The following is a 21,931-nucleotide window of genomic DNA, read 5'->3' as shown; positions in this document are numbered from 1 at the left end:
GCTGTCTAGGTTTGCCATCGCCTTTCTCCCAAGGAGCAGGCGTCTTTTAATTTCGTGACTGCTGTCACCATCTGCAGTGATCTACAAGGATGGTAGGTGAGCAAATAACTAGGAAAGAAAAGCAATGTGTTTCTAAAGCTCTGTTAAATTTATCTTGGAAGTAAAATACTGTGGTGGCTTACCTCTGAATAAACATGCAAAGGCTGTTATATGCATATTCTTTGTAAATATGTTTATGTATGAACGAAACAAACACATAAACCTTAGTGTTTAACACCCTTGCTCTTCCCGGTCTTCATTCTGCATTCAGCAAGAGGCGAATGGCCTTTAACTTAAACCAAACCACTCCGCTTTCTGCCTTAAAAGCCAGTTATGGAGAAAAGCACCTCCTATGAACGAAGAAGGGTTTTTGAGTGAAGAGAGCAGAGTTACTTCAAACTTCAAAGCACTGCCACAAAAAAGCCTGTAGCCTTGCCCTACTTTTTTATTATTCTCACACTGATTCCTTTATAATTCCAGCACTCTTACTCCGAAAGGCAAGAGAAGGCGGGTGGGGCGGAGTTCCTTCGCAATGCAGAGAGCCCTTACTTAGCTCTATGGGCGCCTTCGTGTGTCTAGAAATATGTGGGGTTAATGTCCGGCATGCAAACGTCACAGTGTTGCCGGATGAGCAACCTGCGACGTATATGGAAGGGGTGGGACCTGTCTACGAAAAATGCGATGTTAGGTACAATAACAGGATTGGAAGACTTAAAACTGTGTTAGCCCCAGTGGCCTAATGGATAAGGCATTGGCCTCCTAAGCCAGGGATTGTGGGTTCGAGTCCCATCTGGGGTGAAGTTTTTTCCACCCTTTCTCCCCCTCTGTTATTCAGTTTACATTTTGATGCTGTTTGAAGAATTACGCTTCCTCTCAGCGCGGTGGTCGGAGTAAGGCGTTATACTAACGGTAACGTGAGCGACACGCAGAGTAGTAATATTCTGCTGACTCTCTCGATACTAATGAGTAACTTTGGCACTGTGCGTAGCTTTCGTGCGGCGTGTTCATTTCACACAGCCTTTCCGCAGTAAAACTAATCATTTCACAGCCCTCGTCTTCAGCACACGGAGACTTAGCACATTTATGGCATAAAATGTGGTGGACCCCAGCCCGCTTCATAACAGGTTTACGCCACGAATGTGCAGCTAAGCCTTTATGGCGCCTTTGAACACTTTCTGGGACCCACCAGGGCTGACCACTATTGGGAGTCTATTTGCAGGCAAGGCTGGCGGTGGAAGAGCCTGGCTGTCAAGGCACCTCTGAAAGGGAAGCCTTCTGTGCTGGGAAAACCAGCGGTCCTCAGGCCGTTGTGGAACTACGATTCCCGCCGTGCCTGGCCGGAGATTTCAGGCATGGGTGTAGCGGGGCGCGGGGGCAGCTTCCCCCCAAATCGAGGAAATACATAGAAACACTTAACTGACGAATTACATCGCAGAGATCTCGGTTCTGCCCCCCCCCCCATAAATCCTGGCCACGCCCACGCGTTCGGAAGTTTGAGTCCAACAGCCGTTGCTTCCTCGCGCCCTGCCTGCTCATTTCGCTCCCCCACGTCACGCCTCGGCCCCGAACTTAAGCACGAGGCTGCCGCGACGCCCACGCAGCTCACTGAGTTCGGTTGATCTCGGCTCTGTTAGCCGTCCCTGCACGGGCGAAAGGAGCTGTTCCGCGTTCCCCCGTCGGCTGATCTTATTGGCTGAACCTGGAACGGGCTGCGGCGTTTCATTGGCTGAGAGGAACCGAAGTGTTTGGCCAAGATGGCGGCGCTGGGTTCGCCTCTCCGTACTTTCCGCGGTCTGCTGCGCGAGCTCCGCTATGTGCAAGGCGGCCGCTCCTACCGGGAGACGGAGGCTTACCAATATCTGAAGGAAGCCTTCCGCGCCCACCGGGTACGTTGGTGAGGAGGAGTCGGCACGGCTGTGGGGTCGCTGTGTAAACAGAATGTGTGTCCCGTAATGTCGTTTATAATGTCGACCTTCTAGGTTACGGTAATGCACGCTGCGCGCGGCTGCTGTGAATAACCATAGCGTCTAGTCTCTTCATAAAATTATAAGAGTGCATTTCGCGCCTTAGGGTCTCCGCTATCCTCTCCCTGCGGTTTTATGGGTCCAGTTCAAGTTGTTAGATCCAGTACAAGTCGATGTTTCATGTTGTAGTTTTTATGTCTTTTTCGCTTTTTGTTTTTGTTTTTTTCTTTTTCGACCTTTTTTCTTCTCTTATTTCCTTTTTTCTTTCTGAGTGCCATGATATTTTGTTGAATGTATTTGTTCTTTTTTCTTTTTGCGTGTTTAAAAGGAATTCAATAAAAAGAAATAAAAAAAAAAGATCCAGTACACTGCACCCAAACAGCTTTGGTTTATATACCAACCCTCTTTTTGATGTCTGCTCCCAGCTTTTATCAGCTAAGAAAATCATCTTGATATAAAGCAATTTGAGCGAATGAGACCAATAGGGGGTCCGGTGGTAAAGAAGGCTGTCTCTGCACATGGTGTAGAGGGAAGTGAGGGACAAATGGGCTTGTCAACCTGGTAAGGGGGCCCATCTAGGAGAAGGAAAACTCTGATCTTAAACCTCAGCCACTTTGCAACTATCAACATTCGTGAGAAAGGCTTTGGGAGTAAACCCTGAGGAAAAATCAATACCAACTGCCTTGTGGGACATCTTCAGGAGAAGAAAAGGCTAAGAAGTAAACCCTACCTACACCAATCTGGAGTGGAGTCCCTAAGATGGCTGGATGGTGCCTTCTACTCCTTCTTCTGGCAACTCCTGTAGTCAAGCTGGTGCCAGACATATTGCTCTGCTTTCATTTGGACTTCATTTGGACATCAGCAAGGCCGAGAGGCAGGTCTTGTCTGGTCAGCCCAGGACTTATGTACACATTGCTCAGGCTTGTGCCCCGGGAAGGTCACTTTGGTGCTACTAACATAGTGGTACCCCTGGAGGCACACTCCAGTGTCTCTAGAGCAGAGGTTTTCAACCTTTTTGAGTCCATGGCTCCCTTGACCAACTACAGGAGTGGCACTCCTATGGGGCTCAGTAGCTCAGTTATGTCACCCCTCCAGGGACGCGGACTTATAAAAAATATTGGGGGGGGGAAAGCTCATGAATAATAAATAAGCTCATGAATATGCAAATAAAGTGGCACCACCTCCTCGTGAGCGAATAGGGGAGAGCGTGCTGCGCCTATTAATCAGCTCCGAAGGAAATTGGGTGGAGCTTTTGCTCGGGAGGGAGGGCAGGAGGCATGCAGCCCGACCCTGTGCATTTTGGGCTGGGGGAGGGGCGGCGATGGCGCTCTGCTGGAGGGGTGCCGGAGATTATTGGGGGGGCAGAGCCCCCCCAAACGAATTTTTGAGGGGGCTCGGGCCCCCTCAAGCCCCATGGAGTCGGCGCCTATGCACCCCTCACCTGCAGAGCTGGCAGCCTTTCACGCTTTTTCGAACACCCTCCCTTGTGGAGTGTTCTCTCAGCCTCCTGTCCTCTCCTCTCTCCTTGGGAGTCCTCTGGGCAGCCACTGCTGCTGTCCCTGGTCTCTTGAGCTGCTCCCCCTTGCTCCAAAGAGAAGTACCTCCTCAAACTGCCCCACAGGGGCCTGAGACTTATCTGTTCATTCCCAACAGCAAGGGCTGGAGGACTGGCTGGGCTCCCTCAACTGCTCGCTTGCTTACTCCAAGGCCACATCAGCTCCTGGCAACTAGCACCCCCTGGCCAGCCCAAGGCACCATTCGCCTGTGGAACTTGTAGCCAGGGCTGCAACAAACAGCTGTGCAAGCTTTTGGTAGGCAGAGATGCAAGAGGGCATCAGAGGAGGGAGAGAAGAAAAGAGAGACAGAGGTCAGTCTTGCCCGTGACACCCCTGAACATCATTCAAGGCACCCCAGGATGCCACGGCACACTGGTTGAAAACCGCTGCTCTAGAGATAGACAGATGCCAACAATTGTCTATGACTAAGTGTATTAACTGCAATTTCTGAACTTTTTTCAAAAGCAACTCCATATAGATTACTGTTAAATGCAGTGATATCTGGAGGTTACTAGAGATATGTTAGGCCATCTCTTTCTGTGTAGAGTCATAGTTGGCATTCTAGTCTAAACTGATATGCTTGTTTAGCTTGGCCATAATAATCTGATCAAATTAAAATGTATCTAGATCTAGCAAATTTCACAGCTTGATGGGATTCTAATAAGAATGCATAGATATATATTTATGAGGTTCTTATGTTCACCTACCTCTCTGTCTGCAGGTAACCAGTGAAAAATTATGCAGGGCCCAGCATGACCTACATTTCCAGGCTGCCACCTATCTCTGTCTTCTGCGTAGTGTCCGAGAACACTTAGCATTGCATAAGGAATATCATGGCAAAGGAGAGCGGTCAATAGAGGAAGCAGCTGGTCTTGTAGGCCTTAAACTGCCACAACAGCCTGGAGGGAAAGGATGGGAGCCATGAATATAACAAGATTTGTTCTTACTTCCTGAGAATGCTATATTGAGTTTTATTTTTGAAGAGACACATTTGTTCAAATAAAAATGCTTGTTTGAAATATAGGACTCTTAACCAGAAATTTGCAGTGCCCTTAAATGTGTTAAAGTACAGTCAACTCTTCTGATACATATATTTGGTTGCTTATTCCATCTTCCCTTTCAGCCTGCCTGCACTGCCATAACAAAGTGTTAACTATACAGACTGCAAAGTGCATATGATGAAGACTCAGCTGTTTTCCCAACCAGGATTTTCTTTGATCCATTGAGTTAAGAAATACTAATTTGGGGTGCAATCCTTTCCACGCTTACCTGAGAGTAAGCCCCAGTGAAGCCAGAACTTACTTCAAAGTAAACACGCACTGTAAATGTGCAATCAAAACTACCTTGGAAATTGATAATTTAAATAGTTTAAATGTCAACCACCTTGCAACTAGCCAATTCAAATCCAACAGTTAAAAACTAACATTATATGATATGATAAAGCATCAGTTATAAAAACTACAAACTTACTATTGCTTACTTTTAGAAAGACTGTGTAAGTACGGTAAATTGTATCCGCTAAAAAGATGGCCGTTAGTGCCCTAGAGAGGACATTTTATAGATAAGGTGTCATGCCCAACTGGATCCTTTTTCCTGTCACCACTTGCCAATCCTTTGAAGATGGAGGGGCACAGCAAAGGGGTACTGAAAATAGCTGCAAGGTTCAAGCAGTCTTGTGTGGTAGAATACTGTTTTTCAGGTATCAGGTTCCCTAGCTGCATATATCTTTATAGGCAATCACCAGCACTTTGAATTGTACCTGGAAATGAACCAGTAGCCAGGCTAGCTATTTAAAAATGGGTGATGTTTGAAGCATATAGTTGCTGCACTTAATAATCTGGCAGAAACATTTTTTAGTAATTGAACGTGTCTAGGAAGTCTTCAAAAGCAGCTATACACAAAGCACTGCCGCAGTCTGAAGATTGCTTAGATGGTTATTCATGAGCTACTGATCTCTGTCCAGGAGACACTATTGGAAGGTACTGCATACCATGAGGATCATTTAAGCATCCAGTATTCTGGATTTAGCAGAACCCCTAGCTATGAAGCTAATCATACAAACAACACTGTTCAGTACCATTCTGTAACTGGCCTGCTCCTTCCATGATCAGAAAAGCTACCTTCTAACAGTACATCTGACTTGTCTGGATTGATCTTTGGTTTATTGGCCTTACACATCCATTACAGTTTGCAAACACTGATTCAGCACTCCCATTATTTAACCTTAATGTAACAAAAAAGAGAACTTAGGTGAGTGCAACTGGAATCTCCAGCTGAACTGATTTGACTGTACATGTTAAGAAATGATTTTTAAAAAGACTTTTGCAGCAATGCTGTGTTGTTTGATGTTGCATTTCCCCCCATTTATTACATTATTATGTTTCATTTCACATTTTTGTAAGTTGCTCTCTGAAAGTATCCTAAAATGTAGGTATAAATATATTAAATAAATAAACATAAATGTATAGGAATCTAGATGGACCCTAAAGTATAAATACAACAATGTCCATGAGTAGTCTCCTAGGACCACCTTCTGGAATTGGCTGTTTAGGTCAGGACTGAAACCAATAATAAAAAAAGAACAGTCCCAACCCTATTCAGAAAATACTGTCAATGATATCAAAAGCTTTCTAGAGATGCTGAACAGGGTAGGCCACAATGCATTTCCCTCTCCTGGTATAGCCCATCCATCTGGGAACCAAATAATAATTATTTATTATTTATTATTTGTACCCCGCCCATCTGACCGGGTTTCCCCAGCCACTCTGGGCGGCTTTCACAAAGACCAAAAATACACTAAGATGTCACACATTAAAAACTTCCCTGAACAGGGCTGCCTTAAGATGTCTTCTGAATGTCAGGTAGTTGTTTATCTCTTTGACATCTGATGGGAGGGCATTCCACAGGGTGGGTGCCACTACTGAAAAGGCCCTCTGTCCGGTTCCCTGTAGCTTTGCTTCTCGCAATGACGGATCCGCCAGAAGGCCCTCAGTGCTGGACCTCAGCGTCCGGGCAGAACGATGGGGGTGGAGACGCTCCTTGAGTTTTTGTATTGAAGTTTAATTGAAATACAGTGGTTCTTGAACGTAATCCATTCCAGGAGTCTGTTCAACTCCCGAAACCATTAGAAAACCATGGCACTGCTTCCAATTGGCTTTAGGAGCTTCCTGCACTCAATTGGAAGCCGCGGAAGCTGCTTCGGATGTTTGGCTTCCGAAAAACGTTAACAAACTGGAACACTTCAGTGTTTGCGGCGTTTCAGAGCTGATTTGTTTGGCAACTAAGCCGTTTGGGAACCAAAGTACCACTGTAGATCCAGAAGGGTGGATGGATTTGTATGGCAATCACTGAAAGACCATGCATTGTTTTCATTGGGGGGGGGGGTATGTCAACAGAAGAAGTCTTTAGAGGTCTCACAATTGCCTCTTTTAGTGCTAATAGCCAAGGTGCATAATGTGCAAGGCAGTTGGCTACGCTCTGCCAAGCACCTTGCCCATCCCCAGGCTGCAGCAAAGTGAAATTCATCTATCAAAGTAAGAATGGATGGTTCACTTGAATATATCCATAAATTGAAAACAGGAGCTGATCTATATACTAGATACACCCATATATTGAACTGCACAACTAGTACCATGTAATATGCAACTGGTGACGAATCTAAACTTATTTCTTTTTATTCCATCTATCTTTCAAGAAGCTTAGAGTGGCCTACAGTTTCAGACCATAGCCCTGTGAAGGATATGCTCAAAGACAGTAACAGGCGCAGGGGTAGTGGGAATTTAAAACTGGGACTTCTTGGTTTATGTCAAGTGATGTACACCCTCTAGCCACCCTATTCAAAAACGATGCAGCTATTATCACCTCTAAACTGTGGCCAGTGGTTTGGCTACGAAAAGGACCTTTTGAAGTTTCAAGAGGTGGAGAGGAAGGTGAGCTTCCTCCAACGCTGTGGCCAAAGGAGTCGTTTTCTCTTTAAGAACATCTGCTAGGCCGCTGACGCTCGTCTGATTCAAAGGACAAAACGTCACTGAAAGAGGCTACGGGTGTCGCCTCCAATCAGCTCAAGCGGCGAACCGAAGGCGAGACGGCAGGAGCGAGAACGCCTGACGTCGCAGGCTCGACGAACGCCTGGTTTAGCCAATCAGAGCGATACAAATAGTCGGGGAAGGCGGGAGCGCGCGCGCGCGCAAGGATGTCCGTTACTGCCAGGCTGCGCGCGCGCCTAGCGAGGCAAGCGAGAGAGGAGTGAGCGCGCGGGGGGGGACTGGCGGCCCTCAGATACCGACGAGCACGAGGCGGTTACCCGCTTCCCTTTCCCGTAAGAAGAGGCGACGCTTCGGCTGCGCCGGCCTCGGAGGAGAAGAGCGTGTGAGAGAGAGACGGTGCGCTTGAGCTCGCCTCTGGGCGAAGCGACCGCGGCGTCGGCTTCGACATCTTCTAGGCCGCTGTGGGCGGGGCTTATTCGGACTCGGCCGGCCCTGCCGGGTCCCGCGCGCTTTCAGGATGTCGGCACAGGCCCAAATGCGCGCGATGCTGGACCAGCTTATGGGCACCTCCCGGGACGGTAAGAATGATTGCCTGCTAGTCAGGCTCGGAGAGGGCGGGGGCGCGTCCCCCTTGGTCGCGGGGAAGGAGAGCAGAAGGAGCAGGAAAGGCCTGCGATGATTGGCAGGTCCTGCGCCGTGGATCCTTTCTCCTCCCCTTCATGGGCGGAGCTTAAGGCAGGGTGAGAGGCCCCCGCTCGGGAGCCGCCACTACGATTTGTAAGAGGGACGTGTGTATGCCGATGCGGATGTGCAGGGAGCGGGAGAGGGACGCATCCTACTGCGAAGAAGGGCGCCTCTTTGGTCTGCAACGCACGCAGGGGCAACGTTGGCAGTGAAGTACTCAAAAGGATATGGGCTGCACTAGTTAATTATTAAATTCCACGTTCCACTCTTCATTTTGGCTCATCAGTGAAACAGCAGTACACCTTATTCTGACCGGGGTAGGGGGAGCATCAGGTCATTTCGGTCACTGTAACTGTCATATATGTTTTGCCTACTGGAGATCTGACCCAAACCAGCATTTCAACTCAATCCTGTATAACTAACATTGCAGAGAAGCATTTCTTAAATAGAAATTTTAGGCATTGTCTGGATCTGTTAAAAATTCTGCATTTATGTATTTTATTATATATTTTATTTGTATCCCACCTTTCCTTCCAAGGAGCTTAAGGTACCATACATGGTTCCCACCACCCTTTCCATTCATACAACAGCCCTGTGAGGTAGGTTAGTCTTTGAAACAGTGGCTGGCTCAAGGTAACCAAGTGAGCATTGTGGCTGAGTCAGGATTTGAACCCTGGTGTCTCAGGTCCTAGTCCAACTCTATCCACAACACCACACTGGCTCTCCTGGGGAGTTCGTTTGTTTCTAGCTTTTTCATTTTAATTTCACTTTGAAAATCAATGGTACCTGAAATAAAACACCTTAGAAGTACATTCTTTGAAAAGGGGCTGTTTTGACCACATGTCTCATAGTAAAAGCAGCAGCAGGAGTAAGCAAATATTCTAGTGGCCTGTTCATAGATTTGAATAGAATTCAAAGCATTCATCCATTAGTGAGCTAATATTAGTCCTTACTGAAAAAGTTATTATTCCAGGCACACAATAGGTTATTGAGGAAGGGAAAATGTTGAGCAGTGAATGTATTGCTATATTAAAAGTAGATATTGATACATATTCAGTCTTTTAAAGATACTTAAATAAAGTGATTCAACAACTTGCATAGACAGCTTGCTCAATCTAGGATTCTATGAGTCTTTCTTACCGTTTCATCTAAATCAGCTATAATGTGTTTTGTCCTTGGGGAAATGATGATGAGCTTCTCCTGGCAGCCTTTTAAAGTATGTATGTCCATATGAGCCCCTATCCACTTCAGTATCATTGGAATAGCATCACATTACAGTACACCCCACCATATATGGGCATGGTGGGAAGGCTTTTGTGAGAAGTTAGATCGTGAGAGCATCCCTACCAGTTTCAGAGCTGGCACACCAAGCAAGTCTTGGGCAAGAAGCAAGGCTGAGAGCTTTATTAATTTTTCAAATTTATATTTTTATAGCTTGGTTGCTTTTCCTATGCTTTTTCAATTTTTTATTTTGTTTGTTTAATGGAAAGCTGAGCTGTAAGCATTGTAAAACTTAAGAACAATAATACAACAGAAATCCAATAAAACAGTACTAACAAAATATTAAAAATATTAAAACAAGAATTCAGGAAATTCACACAAATAAAATACAGGGTCTGAGATCATGGGCCAGGAAATGTCTGGGCAAAGACATAGGTTTTAACAAGTCTCCTGAAGCAATTGATTGTTGCTTCATGTATGGCCGAAGGCAGGTCATCCCATTGTACACGGACAATAACAGTGTCACCAAACTGTGGACTTGGAGTTGGGATGCTAAGTGTGGAAGTGAATATTTATGCTCTACACAAAAGTTCAGAGGTGGTTTCTTTTAGACTAAAATAAATTATGTTGTTACGCTGTTGCTTGATCAGGTGAGAGCACTTTCTCATTTAAAACCTATGTGTTTTACTTTTTGTCTCTTTCAGAGCAGGGGATTTATTCTTGGTCAGCTTTCACACATGCTGGCTGTGTTTTTTATGCAGAAACTTTTTAAGGGCAATGGATGCTGTTGAAGAGCTCTTACCATCAAAACGTTCTTCCCAGTGCTTAGTCAGAATCTCCTTTCTTGTAACTTGAATTGATTGCCTTGGGTCCTAGCCTCCAGGGCAGGAGAAAACAAGCTTGCTCCATCTTCCATGTGATGGCCCTTTAGATATTTGAAGATGACTATTAAATCTCCTCTGTTGACTCTTTACCAGGCTAAACATACCCAACTCCTTCAGCAGTTCCTCATAATGCTTGGTTTCCAGATCCTTTATCATCTTGGTCACCCTCTACACATGTTGCAGCTTGTCAGTGTCCTTAAATTGTGGTGCCCAGAAGTGGACACAGTACTCCAGATGTCGTCTGATTAAGGCAGAACAGAGCAGTACTGTGACTTCCTTTGATTGGGACACTAGATTTCTGTTGATGCAGCCTAGAATAGCATTAGGTTTTTGTTGTTGCATCACATGGTTGACTAAAGTTAACCCCTAGATCCTTTTCACAAGCGTTACTGGCAAGCCAGTTGTCCCCTATATTATATTGGTGCTGCTGGTTCTTCCTACCTAAGTGTAGAACCTTACATTTGTCCTTATTAAAATTCCTTTTGTTTGTTTTGACCCAGTTCTCCAACCTGTTAGGGTCTTTTGAATCCCGATTCTGTCTTAGGCGGCATTAGCTACCCCTCCCAATTTGATGTCATCTGCAAATTTTATGAGCCTCCTCTCAATCAATTAATTCAAGTCATTTATAAAGATGTACAACAGCGGGCCCAGGATAGAACCCTGCAGCACCCCACTTGTCACTTTTTCCCAGCATGATGAGGTACTCTTTATGAGCACTCTTTTGGTTCAGTCAACCCATTACAAATCCACCTAACAGTAACTTCATCCAGCCCACATTTTACCAGCTTCTCTGCAAGAATGTCATGGGGTGCTTTGGCAAAAAGCCTTACTGAAATCAAGATAACACTATGTCCACAGCCTTCTCCTAATCCACCAAGCTTGTAACGCCATCAAGAAAGAAAATGAGACTTGTCTGGCATGACTTATTTTTGAGAAACCCATGCTGAGTCTTAGTAATCATAGCATCCTTTTCTAAGTGGTCACAGCCTGACTGTTTAATTATCTGTTCCAGAACCTTTCCTGGTGGTGTTGTCAAACTCACTGATCATTAGTTACCTGGGTCTTTTTTTCCATTTTAAGATGGGTACAATATTTTCCCGCCTCCAGTCTTCAGGGACCTTGCCTTCTCTCAAAAAGTTCACAAAGATTATAGATAGAGGCTCTGTGATTACACCCACAAGCTCCTTTAGTACCCTTGGGTGCAGTTTGCCAGGCCCTGGAGATTTGAATTCATTTTAAAGTATCTAGGTGTTCCCTTACCACTTTTTTCCTATCTTGGGCTGCAGCTTCCTCCTTACATCATTAATTCTGGTATCATCGGGTTGGGCACTGCTTTCCTCTTGGGTGAAGACAGGCAAAGTAGATATTGAACAGTTCTGCCTTTTCTTTGTCTTCTTCATGCAGAGAACCTACTACTTGCTTATTCTTGTTTCAAACACAGCCAAAGAATCATTATTATTATTAACCTTTCTTGCAAGCCTGAGCTCATTCTGAGCTTTGGCCTCCTGACCTTTTCACTGCAGCTTTTGTCTACTAATGTATACCCTTTCTTCAGTATACATTTTCAGAAGGTTCATCCATGAAGGAAAAATTGGCACATTAAATGCAGAATGAAATTTTGAATGGTGGCCATCAGGGTAAAACTCTTGGTGAACTGCTTAATTGCCATTCTGCATATTTGCTGCATAGCATTTTGAAGTTGCTTTGTTAAGCTACATTTTAAAGTTAACCTGTGTCATTGTCTCCTTCTATGGAGATGCTTATAACACTGTATCTACAGAATCCCAATAGTTACAATGCAGTACAGTAATACCTCCGTGAACATCCGCCTCGTCTAGCGTCCATTCCGGCGAACGTCCGTTGCAAACCCGCAAGTACCGGAATGGGTTACTTCCGGGTTTGCCACATGCACAGAAGCGCAAACCGTTCCGTGCTCATGCACAGATGCGGCGCTTTGCCCTGCGTCCTTTTTTGTTAGTGGCTGGGGCTCCGGAATGGATCCCAGTCGCAAAACAAGGTACAGCTGTACCGATAAAGCTTGTTCGTGAACTCTGAACTGTCAGTTTATTGCATTGTTTTATCAACTTGTAACTGATTAGCATCTCTGAACTATATAGGATCCCTTAAATGGAAGGGATTCCACTAATATTAGTATTGTATTTCTAGAAATAGGAATGGAGGAGGAAAAGTTATTGGTCAGTCTGAAAATAGTAATTATCAAAAAGTTGAGATGATTAAAAAATAATTGTGGATATCCTCTTAAGGTCATACTTGTTCAGATATTGAATATCCATAATAATACTGAATAGTTTAAAATGTAATCTGAAGAAGAAAATACACAAAGCGTATTTAAAATGACTGTGTAACTTAGATATATTTACTATGGCCTAACCTGATTTAATACTTACATTGGTTATACTTAGAGTTGTAGTGAAAATGAAATCTGGTTTTTGCTTTTGGTATATGATGGCCCCCACTGAGTTAAGATCTGGTGGATTATGAATAATTTAATTTTTAGAGGGAGCTGAGTTTTAATATCCACAAAAGGTGTAATTTGTATATGTAACAGTTATCCTCACAGGCTTTTCCTAAATGAGATGTCATATAATTAATTGCTTCCATCTCTACCAAGTAGTATATGGAAATATGGTTTGGGCCAGAGACCTTGGAAAAAAAGGAAGCTGCTGTTTCTAAAGATGAACTCAGGGTTTTGTGATCACATACATTCATTGCTACAATTGCAAGAATAAACCTCTTCATGAGAACGTTGTAACGTATAGCAGTAGATTAGTAGAAGATTATTCCTTTTCACTCCAAAATTATTAGGGGTGCTGGAGTACAGCAATCAGATTTTATCTAAAATTGTATTTTAAATAGCTGAGCAACATTCTGTTTTTAGTTTGTTTAAAATTTGGCAAGTCTGTCATTAAAGAGTTTACTCATATGTAATGATTTGCATTTTGATACAAGTTGCAGTAATGGGAAAAACTAGACTTTCTTATGGAAACAGTTATATTTACAAGCAAGTCTGGAAAAAATACTTCAAATTCTAGGCATCAGAATCAGTGTTTTTGAGCCAACATCATATCATTTGCTTTCTGGGCCGTCTGGAGGAAAGAGGAGGGAATAAACAAAACATAGACACCTAGGAGTTAAAATATTTTTCCAGTCATAGTTCATAGGAGGCTATTTTTCACTAAACTCCCCTGAATAACAGGCTGACACATTGCTACCAGGCACAAAATTATTCAGGTTTCCCACCACTCTTTACATTCAACATGTATTTCTAGATGCTGTAATGAAAATGCTGGCAGAGTTTATTATATACAAACTGAACAATCTGGCCCCTTGTTTTATTTATAAAGGTTCAATGTATCTATGCCTGCCTACTTCATTCTGCAAGGGAGTGTCAGAAAGGCCCCGCATTCGCCGAGCCGTGAGTTATTGCTAACTTTTCAGATGTGTTAATTAATGTGGAACAACGACTTGTGTCTTTAAAAAGAGAAAGAGGGGAAAACATATCAGTTCCTCAAATCTTCTGCAGTAGCAGGCATGACTTAAAGACAGCTCTAAATTTTCATTAATATAAAATGGTTAAATTTATAGACTTAGCTTCTGAAAACCTATTGTTGAACTACTTTGAAGCCATTCTAGTTTGTGAATTACTAATCTAATTATCCTCTTGATTTCTGAAACAAATGTTTAAGTGGAATAGAACCCATATGAAAATGCTACATTTGAGTTCTGCAAAGGGCAGATAGCTAAAACTGGAAAAACATACTGGAATTATGAAGTCTAGAATTTTGAGTGTAGAACCACCGCATAGATGCACTTAAAGTTGCCTATTTCAAGTTGATTGAAATAGGATAGTGATTACATTTATAATAACAAGCTTCTATATCCTCTGAGGTGAATGAGGTTGGGATGAAGTTGCAAACGTACCATTTTCCCAGCAGCTCTCCTCTGCTTCAGTAATTCACCAGTAGGTTTTCATTATACATAATTATAATTTAAGGGGTAAACTAAAAACAAACAAACACTTGAATAACTTGAGTTGTATAACTGCTGCTGCATCTTTAAACTGGAAATACCTTTTGCGGGGACCTCATATTCAAATCTGAAATAGTAATTATTCCACTGTCCCTTTTCTTGAAGGAAAATAAATCAGTAGCCAGGTGTTGAGTTTTCCATTTAGACCTAATATTTCCAACCTTGTTCACAGATGTGATTGATTAGAGTTGCAATTGGACTTCAGTGTGTGGTAAGCAGGCTGACGTGTTTGTGTTTATAGAACTCTATTTGTCATTAATGTAGATGCAGTGTGTTCAGCTTATGGGGTTTTAGCTGTCTTAAAATAATGCTGCTAGGGAGAATTTTATTTTTTCCAGTGTTCTAGGTTTATAAAAACTCTTCAGTATGTTTGAACCTGCCAAAGTAGGTTGCTGTGAATGATGTCTTGAAGAAATGGCTGCTGGTAACCAGTAGACACTCAATAAATGTATTGTAAATGTTTGTAAGGCTGTTCATACTAATGCCAAGTGCTGTCCACGTGAGCAGGAATAAAAATCTGTTGCATATGTACTTGTATTTTTGAGGCAGTTCTCATTCCATATAGTCCTGTTTTTAGCTTTCTTGCATCATTTGAGTATTGTGTGGTACATAAAATAATTACCACATGTAATTACCAAGGTTAAAATAGTATCAGTTCTTCAGATTCTATTTTTTTGTGTGTGTGAAATGAAGAACAAAAGTGAAACTACACTGGTTTTAGAACATTATGTGCCTAATCAGAAATGTCTGTTTATGTGTTACAGGGGATACTACCCGCCAGCGAATCAAATTCAGTGATGACAGAGTGTGCAAAAGTCATCTTCTCAACTGCTGCCCTCATGATGTCCTCTCTGGAACAGTGCGTATTTTATTTTATTTTATACTTTGGAGATACATTTTCCTTTGCTGCAAAAATAGCATTAGGTATTAACCATACAGGTTTTAGCAATTTCAGGTCCCAGTTTGTCTGAAAATATGTAGAGGTGTCAGACCAGTTTATGGCATTTCTTGTTACTGATGTACACACACATTTACATAAATTATGAGAATGATTAATTAAGATATTGTAGAAATGAAATCCCTATTGATGATTATGTCTTTTGAAATGATTGCAGCAGAAACTAATACAGTGTTGAATTTTGAATCAAAACATGTTATAAAACTGGAGGCAGATCAAAATAACATCACCTCCCCACCCCAAACCCCACAGAACTGTTCTCATGATGGTAAAATATTTTGATCTGCCGCCTCCTCTGGAATATTAATTGATCTGCTAGACCCAATTTACTTGCTTTCTTACAGAATCTCTGCTTTCTTATCTTGCTGTACTGAATTATTCGCGTTGCTAGTTTGCCATGTTAAGTCACCTTTCCACTGTATTTGTAAAATATGAGTTCTAACCATCTCTTTCCAGTTTCTGTCCAGATTTCCAAATATATTTTCCCTGTCAACAAGAAATGAATGCACTTTGTAATCATGCTTATGTCTAATTTTATCAGTTGGAAGTAGGATCATGATGTTGAATGAATCAAAGCAGCTTTTAATTATGAACCCTCTTAGGCATTCGTGCTTATACTCATTTGATCTTTCCTTACTCTGAATGAAAGAATTTTGCATGAGTGCCTAAATTGACTTTGTATTCTCGGAGCCTGCGTTGTTTTCCAGACAGCAATCTAGGGACATGCTTTGCGGATTGTTGGGTCCTGTAACAATATTGGTAGCATCTAAAAATAAGGATTTCAGTTATGAAGCATGATTGGTCAGGCATAGCAAGAGCATTCGCATTAAAATGTATATTGTCTTAAAACATTCTTCTTTTTGCCCGTGGTATCACTTGTAAGAAACATAAACCATACCTTCATTTACCTGGGGCCAGATAAAATTACTTTAGCAACTAGATCCAGTCTGCAGACTACCACTTGGCCATCCCTGAACTAAATTAAGACCAATGCAAACCTAATTCCAAATTTCTCAGTTCAGTCTGAATCCTTGAGCTACAGGAAATATACATGCAGCACAAATTCTTTTTTGCTGCTGTTCTTCATCTTGAAAGTTGGTCACAATGAATACTCTCTGATAAGCAGGGGTTCAAATAAAGCTTCCTTAAAAAAGAAAAATTCATAAGATAGCTGAGTGATGTTATAGAACTCCTAAGAGGATGGAAAGAACAAATACTAATCATAGAGTTGGAAGAGACCCCAAGGGTCATCTAGTCCAATCCCCAGCAATACAGGATATTTGATGCAAGCTGGTAGAAATCTGTTAGAAACTTAGTTGCAAATTTAAGGTAGTGTCTCTTAAGCACTAGTTCCTTCATTGCTGCTTTATCAGGAGCTAAACCTTAATTTTGGTCTGATAACCGGTTAGATAAAAAGATAAAAGATCAATAATCTAGATTTGTCAGTGTGAATGTGCTTATAACTTGATAATGAAATATTCACTTCTAAGCTACATTTCCCCACTGCCCTCATCACACACAAATTGATATTTAACATTGAGTTACCAGTGATCTTTTAGGAACATTTTTACTTTATAACATACTTTAGACTGCAGATCTGGGGCATAATTGAGTCTCTCATCCTAGAACTCACTGCACATAAAAACCTATGTGTATAGGAGAAAGGTTCTAGCATAGCCTAACTTGCTGCCTTTTTATGTAGGGGACATTTTTTCCTTGTGAGGGTGGATCTGAGAAAGTATAATAAGGTAACTATTAGGACCACAGAGTGGGATGGGGACACAAGAAAAGGGTAAGAGAGGAAGGAAAATGAAGAAAAACCAGAGGAACTTGCTTCTCCCACCACACAGTAAGTAGCCCAGTTGAGAAGGGGAAAGAGAGTATTCCTGTTTGTCTGTTTTTATTTTGAAGATTTTTAACCCACTATTCATTAAAGATAATTCCAGAGTAGGCTTTTCAAACTACTGAATGCTGCCTCAGATGCTTTAGTGGTCAGCCAAGCTCTGTTGTTAAAAGCTCTTTTTCCCCCTCATGTTTGTCTAAAGGCCAAAATAGGTATGGTTTGTTAAAACATTAGTTGCCTTAGATAGGCAGACCTTCAGGGTCCCAACAACCTCCCAGCATCCCAAGTTCTGTGGCAAGTACTGTACTCCAGAAGGCAAACAAGAAAAGCAAATCTGATGGCATAGGAGCAAATGGTGTTTGAGTAAGGAAAAGAGTGGCATTGAATTTTTATTTACACTTCAAAGATTTTATCATTTTATATCCATTATCAGATAATCTAGGAGCAAAATATATTTCTCCTGTGGTCCTTCCCCACTTCCTCCCACCTGTGTTGTAGGCTTTTCTGTTTAACGGTATTAAAGTAAGGGTACCCTACTGCATGTCATTTCAACCAGAGAACTACAAATGTTTCAGGACAGCTGAAAATCTGTAGTTGCCCCAGTACTGTCCCTCCCACAGCTTGGAGAAAGGGCAAGATCTTACCTCCGACATAATGCTGGCTTTTAAAGGCTCAAAGTGCCTCAAAAGCACTGCATGATATCAGGGACAAAATACCGTCACCCACACAATTCAGTGAGGCAGGTGGGGGCTTATCCTTGTTGCACTGTGCTTTGGAAGCATTTGCAGTGTCTGACTTCAGGGACAATCTCCTCTCAAACTTGCAGGAGAGGGCTCCATACAGTGGGATAATTTGTAGACATTCCCACCCCATATTAATCACCTTATCTACAATAATTGACCTTCTAATGCTGGCCTTGGATTTACAGAACTGAAAGTTCTGGTCACATACAGGACTTTTAATATTTCTTCTTATGGTGACAGTCTCCGTGCATCCTGGAAAACACCCCATGTGACACAAGGGGCTGCTGCTAGATGGTAAAATTGATTTCTTTCTGTCCCCCATGCATACATCATAGTACCTTATGCTTATATGGGTCCAAACCTGATGGTACCTCGGTTTAAGAACAGTCTGGTTTAAGAATGATTTGGTTTACAAACTCTGCAAAACCGGAAATAATGTCTTGGTTTGAGAACTTTACCTTGGTCTAAGAACAGAATCCGAATGGTGGAAGGGCACCGGCAGTGGGAGGCCTCATTAGGGAAAGAACAGTTTTGGTTTAAGAACAGTTTTGGTTTAAGAACGGACTTCCGGAACGGATTAAGTTCGTAAACCGAGGTGCCACTGTGTTTAATTTTTCCAAAGTGAACTTAAGCCAAACAAATTCAATAATGTCAGAACTGGTAGCAATATCTATTAGTCTGAATTGAACAAAATTGAAATGTATGTTGTAGCTGAGCAGAATCAAACTACGTAGTGCAGTGTTTTGACTCAAGTTCCCAAAACCCTAAAGAAAATCCATGACAATTAAACAGTCCTAAATGTTTGCTGTGTAGACGCAGCCTATATGTCCTAGCCCCCTCTTTAAGGTTTTTATACTAATATACTGTAACTGAATATCAAGTACTGTCTAGTTATAGCTGCAGAGCTGAAATACTATATAAGTCACTGCATAGGAAAAAGAAAGGTAGATTTTAAGGGCTATACTGGTACCTAAACTTCCATTGTTGGAAAAATAGGAATGTTTCTAAAGATAATGGTCAACATAAGTCACATTCAGTACACCAACTGAAAGCACTATGAATCCATTTATTTTACTGACTCTACTCAGAGTCTGACTTAGTTGGATATCACCCACTGAGTGAGCTTATACACACATCTCTGAGAGTAAGTCTCAATGAATTCAGTGGGGCTTCTCAGTAGGCATGTATAGGATTGCATTGCTAGCTTCCTTGAATATGAGGGGAAAGCAGTGCTCTTTTCTGCATATCAGGGATGGGGAACCATTTCTAGCTCAAAGGCTGCCTTCCCTTCCAGCGGCCATGTGCCAGTGGTGGGTGGGGTGAGAGGCAAAAGTAGACAAAGCAACAAGTATAAATTACATTTGTACATTAGGCGAGTTTTTACACACATCCTCCAGGCAAGCAAGAAGAAAACATCCTAGCCAGGTGAAAACACTGATGGAGGGTGCAAAGTAGAGCCAGCGAGGAAGTGTGCCCTAGGAAGAGATTTGAAGTTCCCCATCACTACTGTTTTTTAATGTCAGGAGGTTATGTTGTTTGCCCAACCACTATTTGTATAAGCAAGAAAAGAGACACTATGTGTGTGTGTGTGTGTGTGTGTGTGTGTGTGTGTGTGTGTGTGTGTGTGTGTAATATAATATAATATATGTATATCTATATATATCTATCTCTATATATAAATTTGGCTTCCACTTGTGGTTTTTGGGAGGGATGCAAACCAGATGCCCACGTTCCCATGTAACAGTTGTCCTGCTACAAATAGCTTTAAACTGCTGCTGGCTTTAGTTTTTGAAATTGGATTTATTTATTGTTATTTTTTAATTGCATTGTGATTTTAATTAGAATTTGTAACCTCCTGCCATCAAATTAAGCAAGAGGCATTATCACAAGGAGACATTCCAGCAAAGCAAAGTTGAGAAAGGGGCACAGCAGGGTCATATGTGGTGTAGCCCAGGGAGAGCCCTGGAGGGGCATATTTGTACACATCACCCAGCTTGAGGTTTTCCACACCAGGCGTACACACACCTTTTGCCTCTTAACTTGCATCTACTAATTTATCAGGAAAAAATATACAAGGATAGGTGGGGAAATGTACTTAGGATTTTCTACTTTTAAAATATTATTAGAAATACTGCTAAGACTGCAGAGCTGTTTCGGTGAGGTTCAAACAAATACCTTTTGCTCTAGTTTGTGAGTATGGTTATACTGAGGCTCATTGATGCTTCAGTGCAGACTGGATTCGATCACTTATAACAAATCTGGCATGCTAATTATTTCAAATATTGTATTGTTTTTAAAGCTTGCACAAACACAGTTTGCTTCATAATATTGGAGTAGAATATGGTTTTAACCCACTATGTATCCAGTGTTTCTTTGTAAAATTTTGCATTTATTTTCAGAGGATGGACCTTGGAGAATGTCTGAAGGTGCACGACTTGGCATTAAGAGCCGATTATGAAATTGCATCCAAAGAACAAGACTTTTTCTTTGAGCTTGACGTATGTTTTATTTTGAAGCTATTTCTATCTACTAAAAGCTAGAGAAGGGAGAATGGGGAAGGAATGAGACAAGTGCACAGTGCAGTTGTGTTTTTAAAAACTTGTAATTCTATAAAGAATCCTAGTAACTAAGTGGCAGCTTTTGCAGAATTATTTGACCAGTACATGAAGTGTTGTGAAATGTTTATAGTTCCATATCCTCAATACGGAATTCATAACTTTTGACAATTATTAAGAGTGGGAGGGGTTGTTGCTATTCCCCACCCTCCACCTCCAAACTGTCTCTTTCAGAATAGCATTTGCCTTTGTACCTTTGACACACACTAAGAGTACACAACCCTTTTTAAAATGAAGGCATGGTAGGTGTCATTTCTTCACTCCACATCCCACAGTACCAATAGCTCCACTTCCTGCAGTACCAATACTGTGTAAGAAGAAGCTTTATTCTTGTAACATTTGCGCAGTGGGAAGCTAGGGTATTACTCCTTGTTATGTAAATTCCATATACATGTTACTTTCTCACTTTAAAAACCCTTTGCCAGTTCAAATACAGTTGCAGATGTGTGTCAAGCCAATATGATTGTACCATCTAATTTTACCGTTTGAAATGGCCCACTATGTGATCTGAAAGGGAATGGTAAAGTGTTAAAGATTTAGTGTACTTGTTGCTTGTTGCATTGAAAGCAATGCATTTAAATGTGGTCTGAGTTGCATTGCTTTAAAATCTCCCAGGAAGTCTAGAGGGTGAGTTATGCAAATAAAAAAACTTTAGAACTTGAATGAAATACAAAAACCCAAGCACATTTTAAGGTTGAACCAGCAGTCAGTGTAGCAATGCTAGCCTTATTTTTAAAAAATGCTTATTTCTGGCAGTGATACTCCTTTGATTGATACCTTAGATTGGGTTTTTTTAAATGTATTAGGCAATGGATCATCTACAGTCATTCATTGCTGATTGTGATCGAAGAACTGAAGTGGCAAAGAAAAGACTGGCTGAAACCCAAGAAGAAATCAGTGCTGAAGTTGCAGCCAAAGTAAGCATTTAAGACTCCCACTCTACAAGTCACTCCATAATTATTCTAGCTTGATTTGTTAAACCATTATTTCTACAGTAACTCTTTAATGTGCAAAAAAAATCACGGTAATCACCCTACCTATCTCCTTAAATCATTTTAGCAATGCTCTCAGGTTATTAGAAGTCCATTTAGCTGTTGACAGGGCCATGCATAGTGTTTGTGATTGAGCACAGGTTTTAGTTTAAGCTTCTCTGAGTTGGATCCAATTCTCTGGGCTCTCCTGATTTTAGCATTTTATGTTTTCTCCTATGTATTGCAAGCTTTCTTGAATTGAACTGAAATGAATTCATAGGTTTTGAAAGAAAGTTCAGGGAACTCAAAATGCAAGAGCAGACTTTGAGAACCTTTTTTCCTGCTTGTAAGAATTAGGAATTCAGTGGCTCTTCTCTTAACTGAAAAAAGATCTGCCTTAGAGGACAAGAGAATATT

At 41.8% G+C, this 21,931-nt stretch overlaps 1 protein-coding gene across 4 annotated transcripts in view; it reads left to right on the top strand.

Annotated features, from left to right (window-relative positions):
* The first annotated feature begins 1,745 nt into the window (after positions 1-1,745).
* The window catches only part of LOC308595428 (putative RNA-binding protein Luc7-like 2), a 29,378-nt gene continuing 9,192 nt past the window's right edge, over positions 1,746-21,931 (top strand). Inside the window, exons 1-5 of one of the 4 annotated variants that reach the window (XM_081209560.1) lie at positions 1,746-1,925; positions 4,281-4,428; positions 15,149-15,243; positions 20,328-20,426; positions 21,350-21,460. In XM_081209560.1, the coding sequence (XP_081065686.1) occupies positions 1,794-1,925; positions 4,281-4,428; positions 15,149-15,243; positions 20,328-20,426; positions 21,350-21,460 (585 nt within the window). In that variant the 5' untranslated portion in view covers positions 1,746-1,793. Of the gene's footprint in view, positions 1,926-4,280; positions 4,429-7,794; positions 8,124-13,699; positions 13,771-14,575; positions 14,596-15,148; positions 15,244-20,327; positions 20,427-21,349; positions 21,461-21,931 lie in introns of those variants that run through there. The other 3 variants (XM_081209558.1, XM_081209557.1, XM_081209559.1) reach the window with 3 other exon arrangements.

Source organism: Podarcis bocagei (assembly GCF_964188305.1).
Source record: "Podarcis bocagei genome assembly, chromosome: 10".
In the NCBI taxonomy this organism is placed as follows: domain Eukaryota; kingdom Metazoa; phylum Chordata; class Lepidosauria; order Squamata; family Lacertidae; genus Podarcis; species Podarcis bocagei.
The sequence above is the reverse complement of the archived record's forward strand: the minus strand, read 5'-3'. Positions and strand labels throughout refer to the sequence as shown.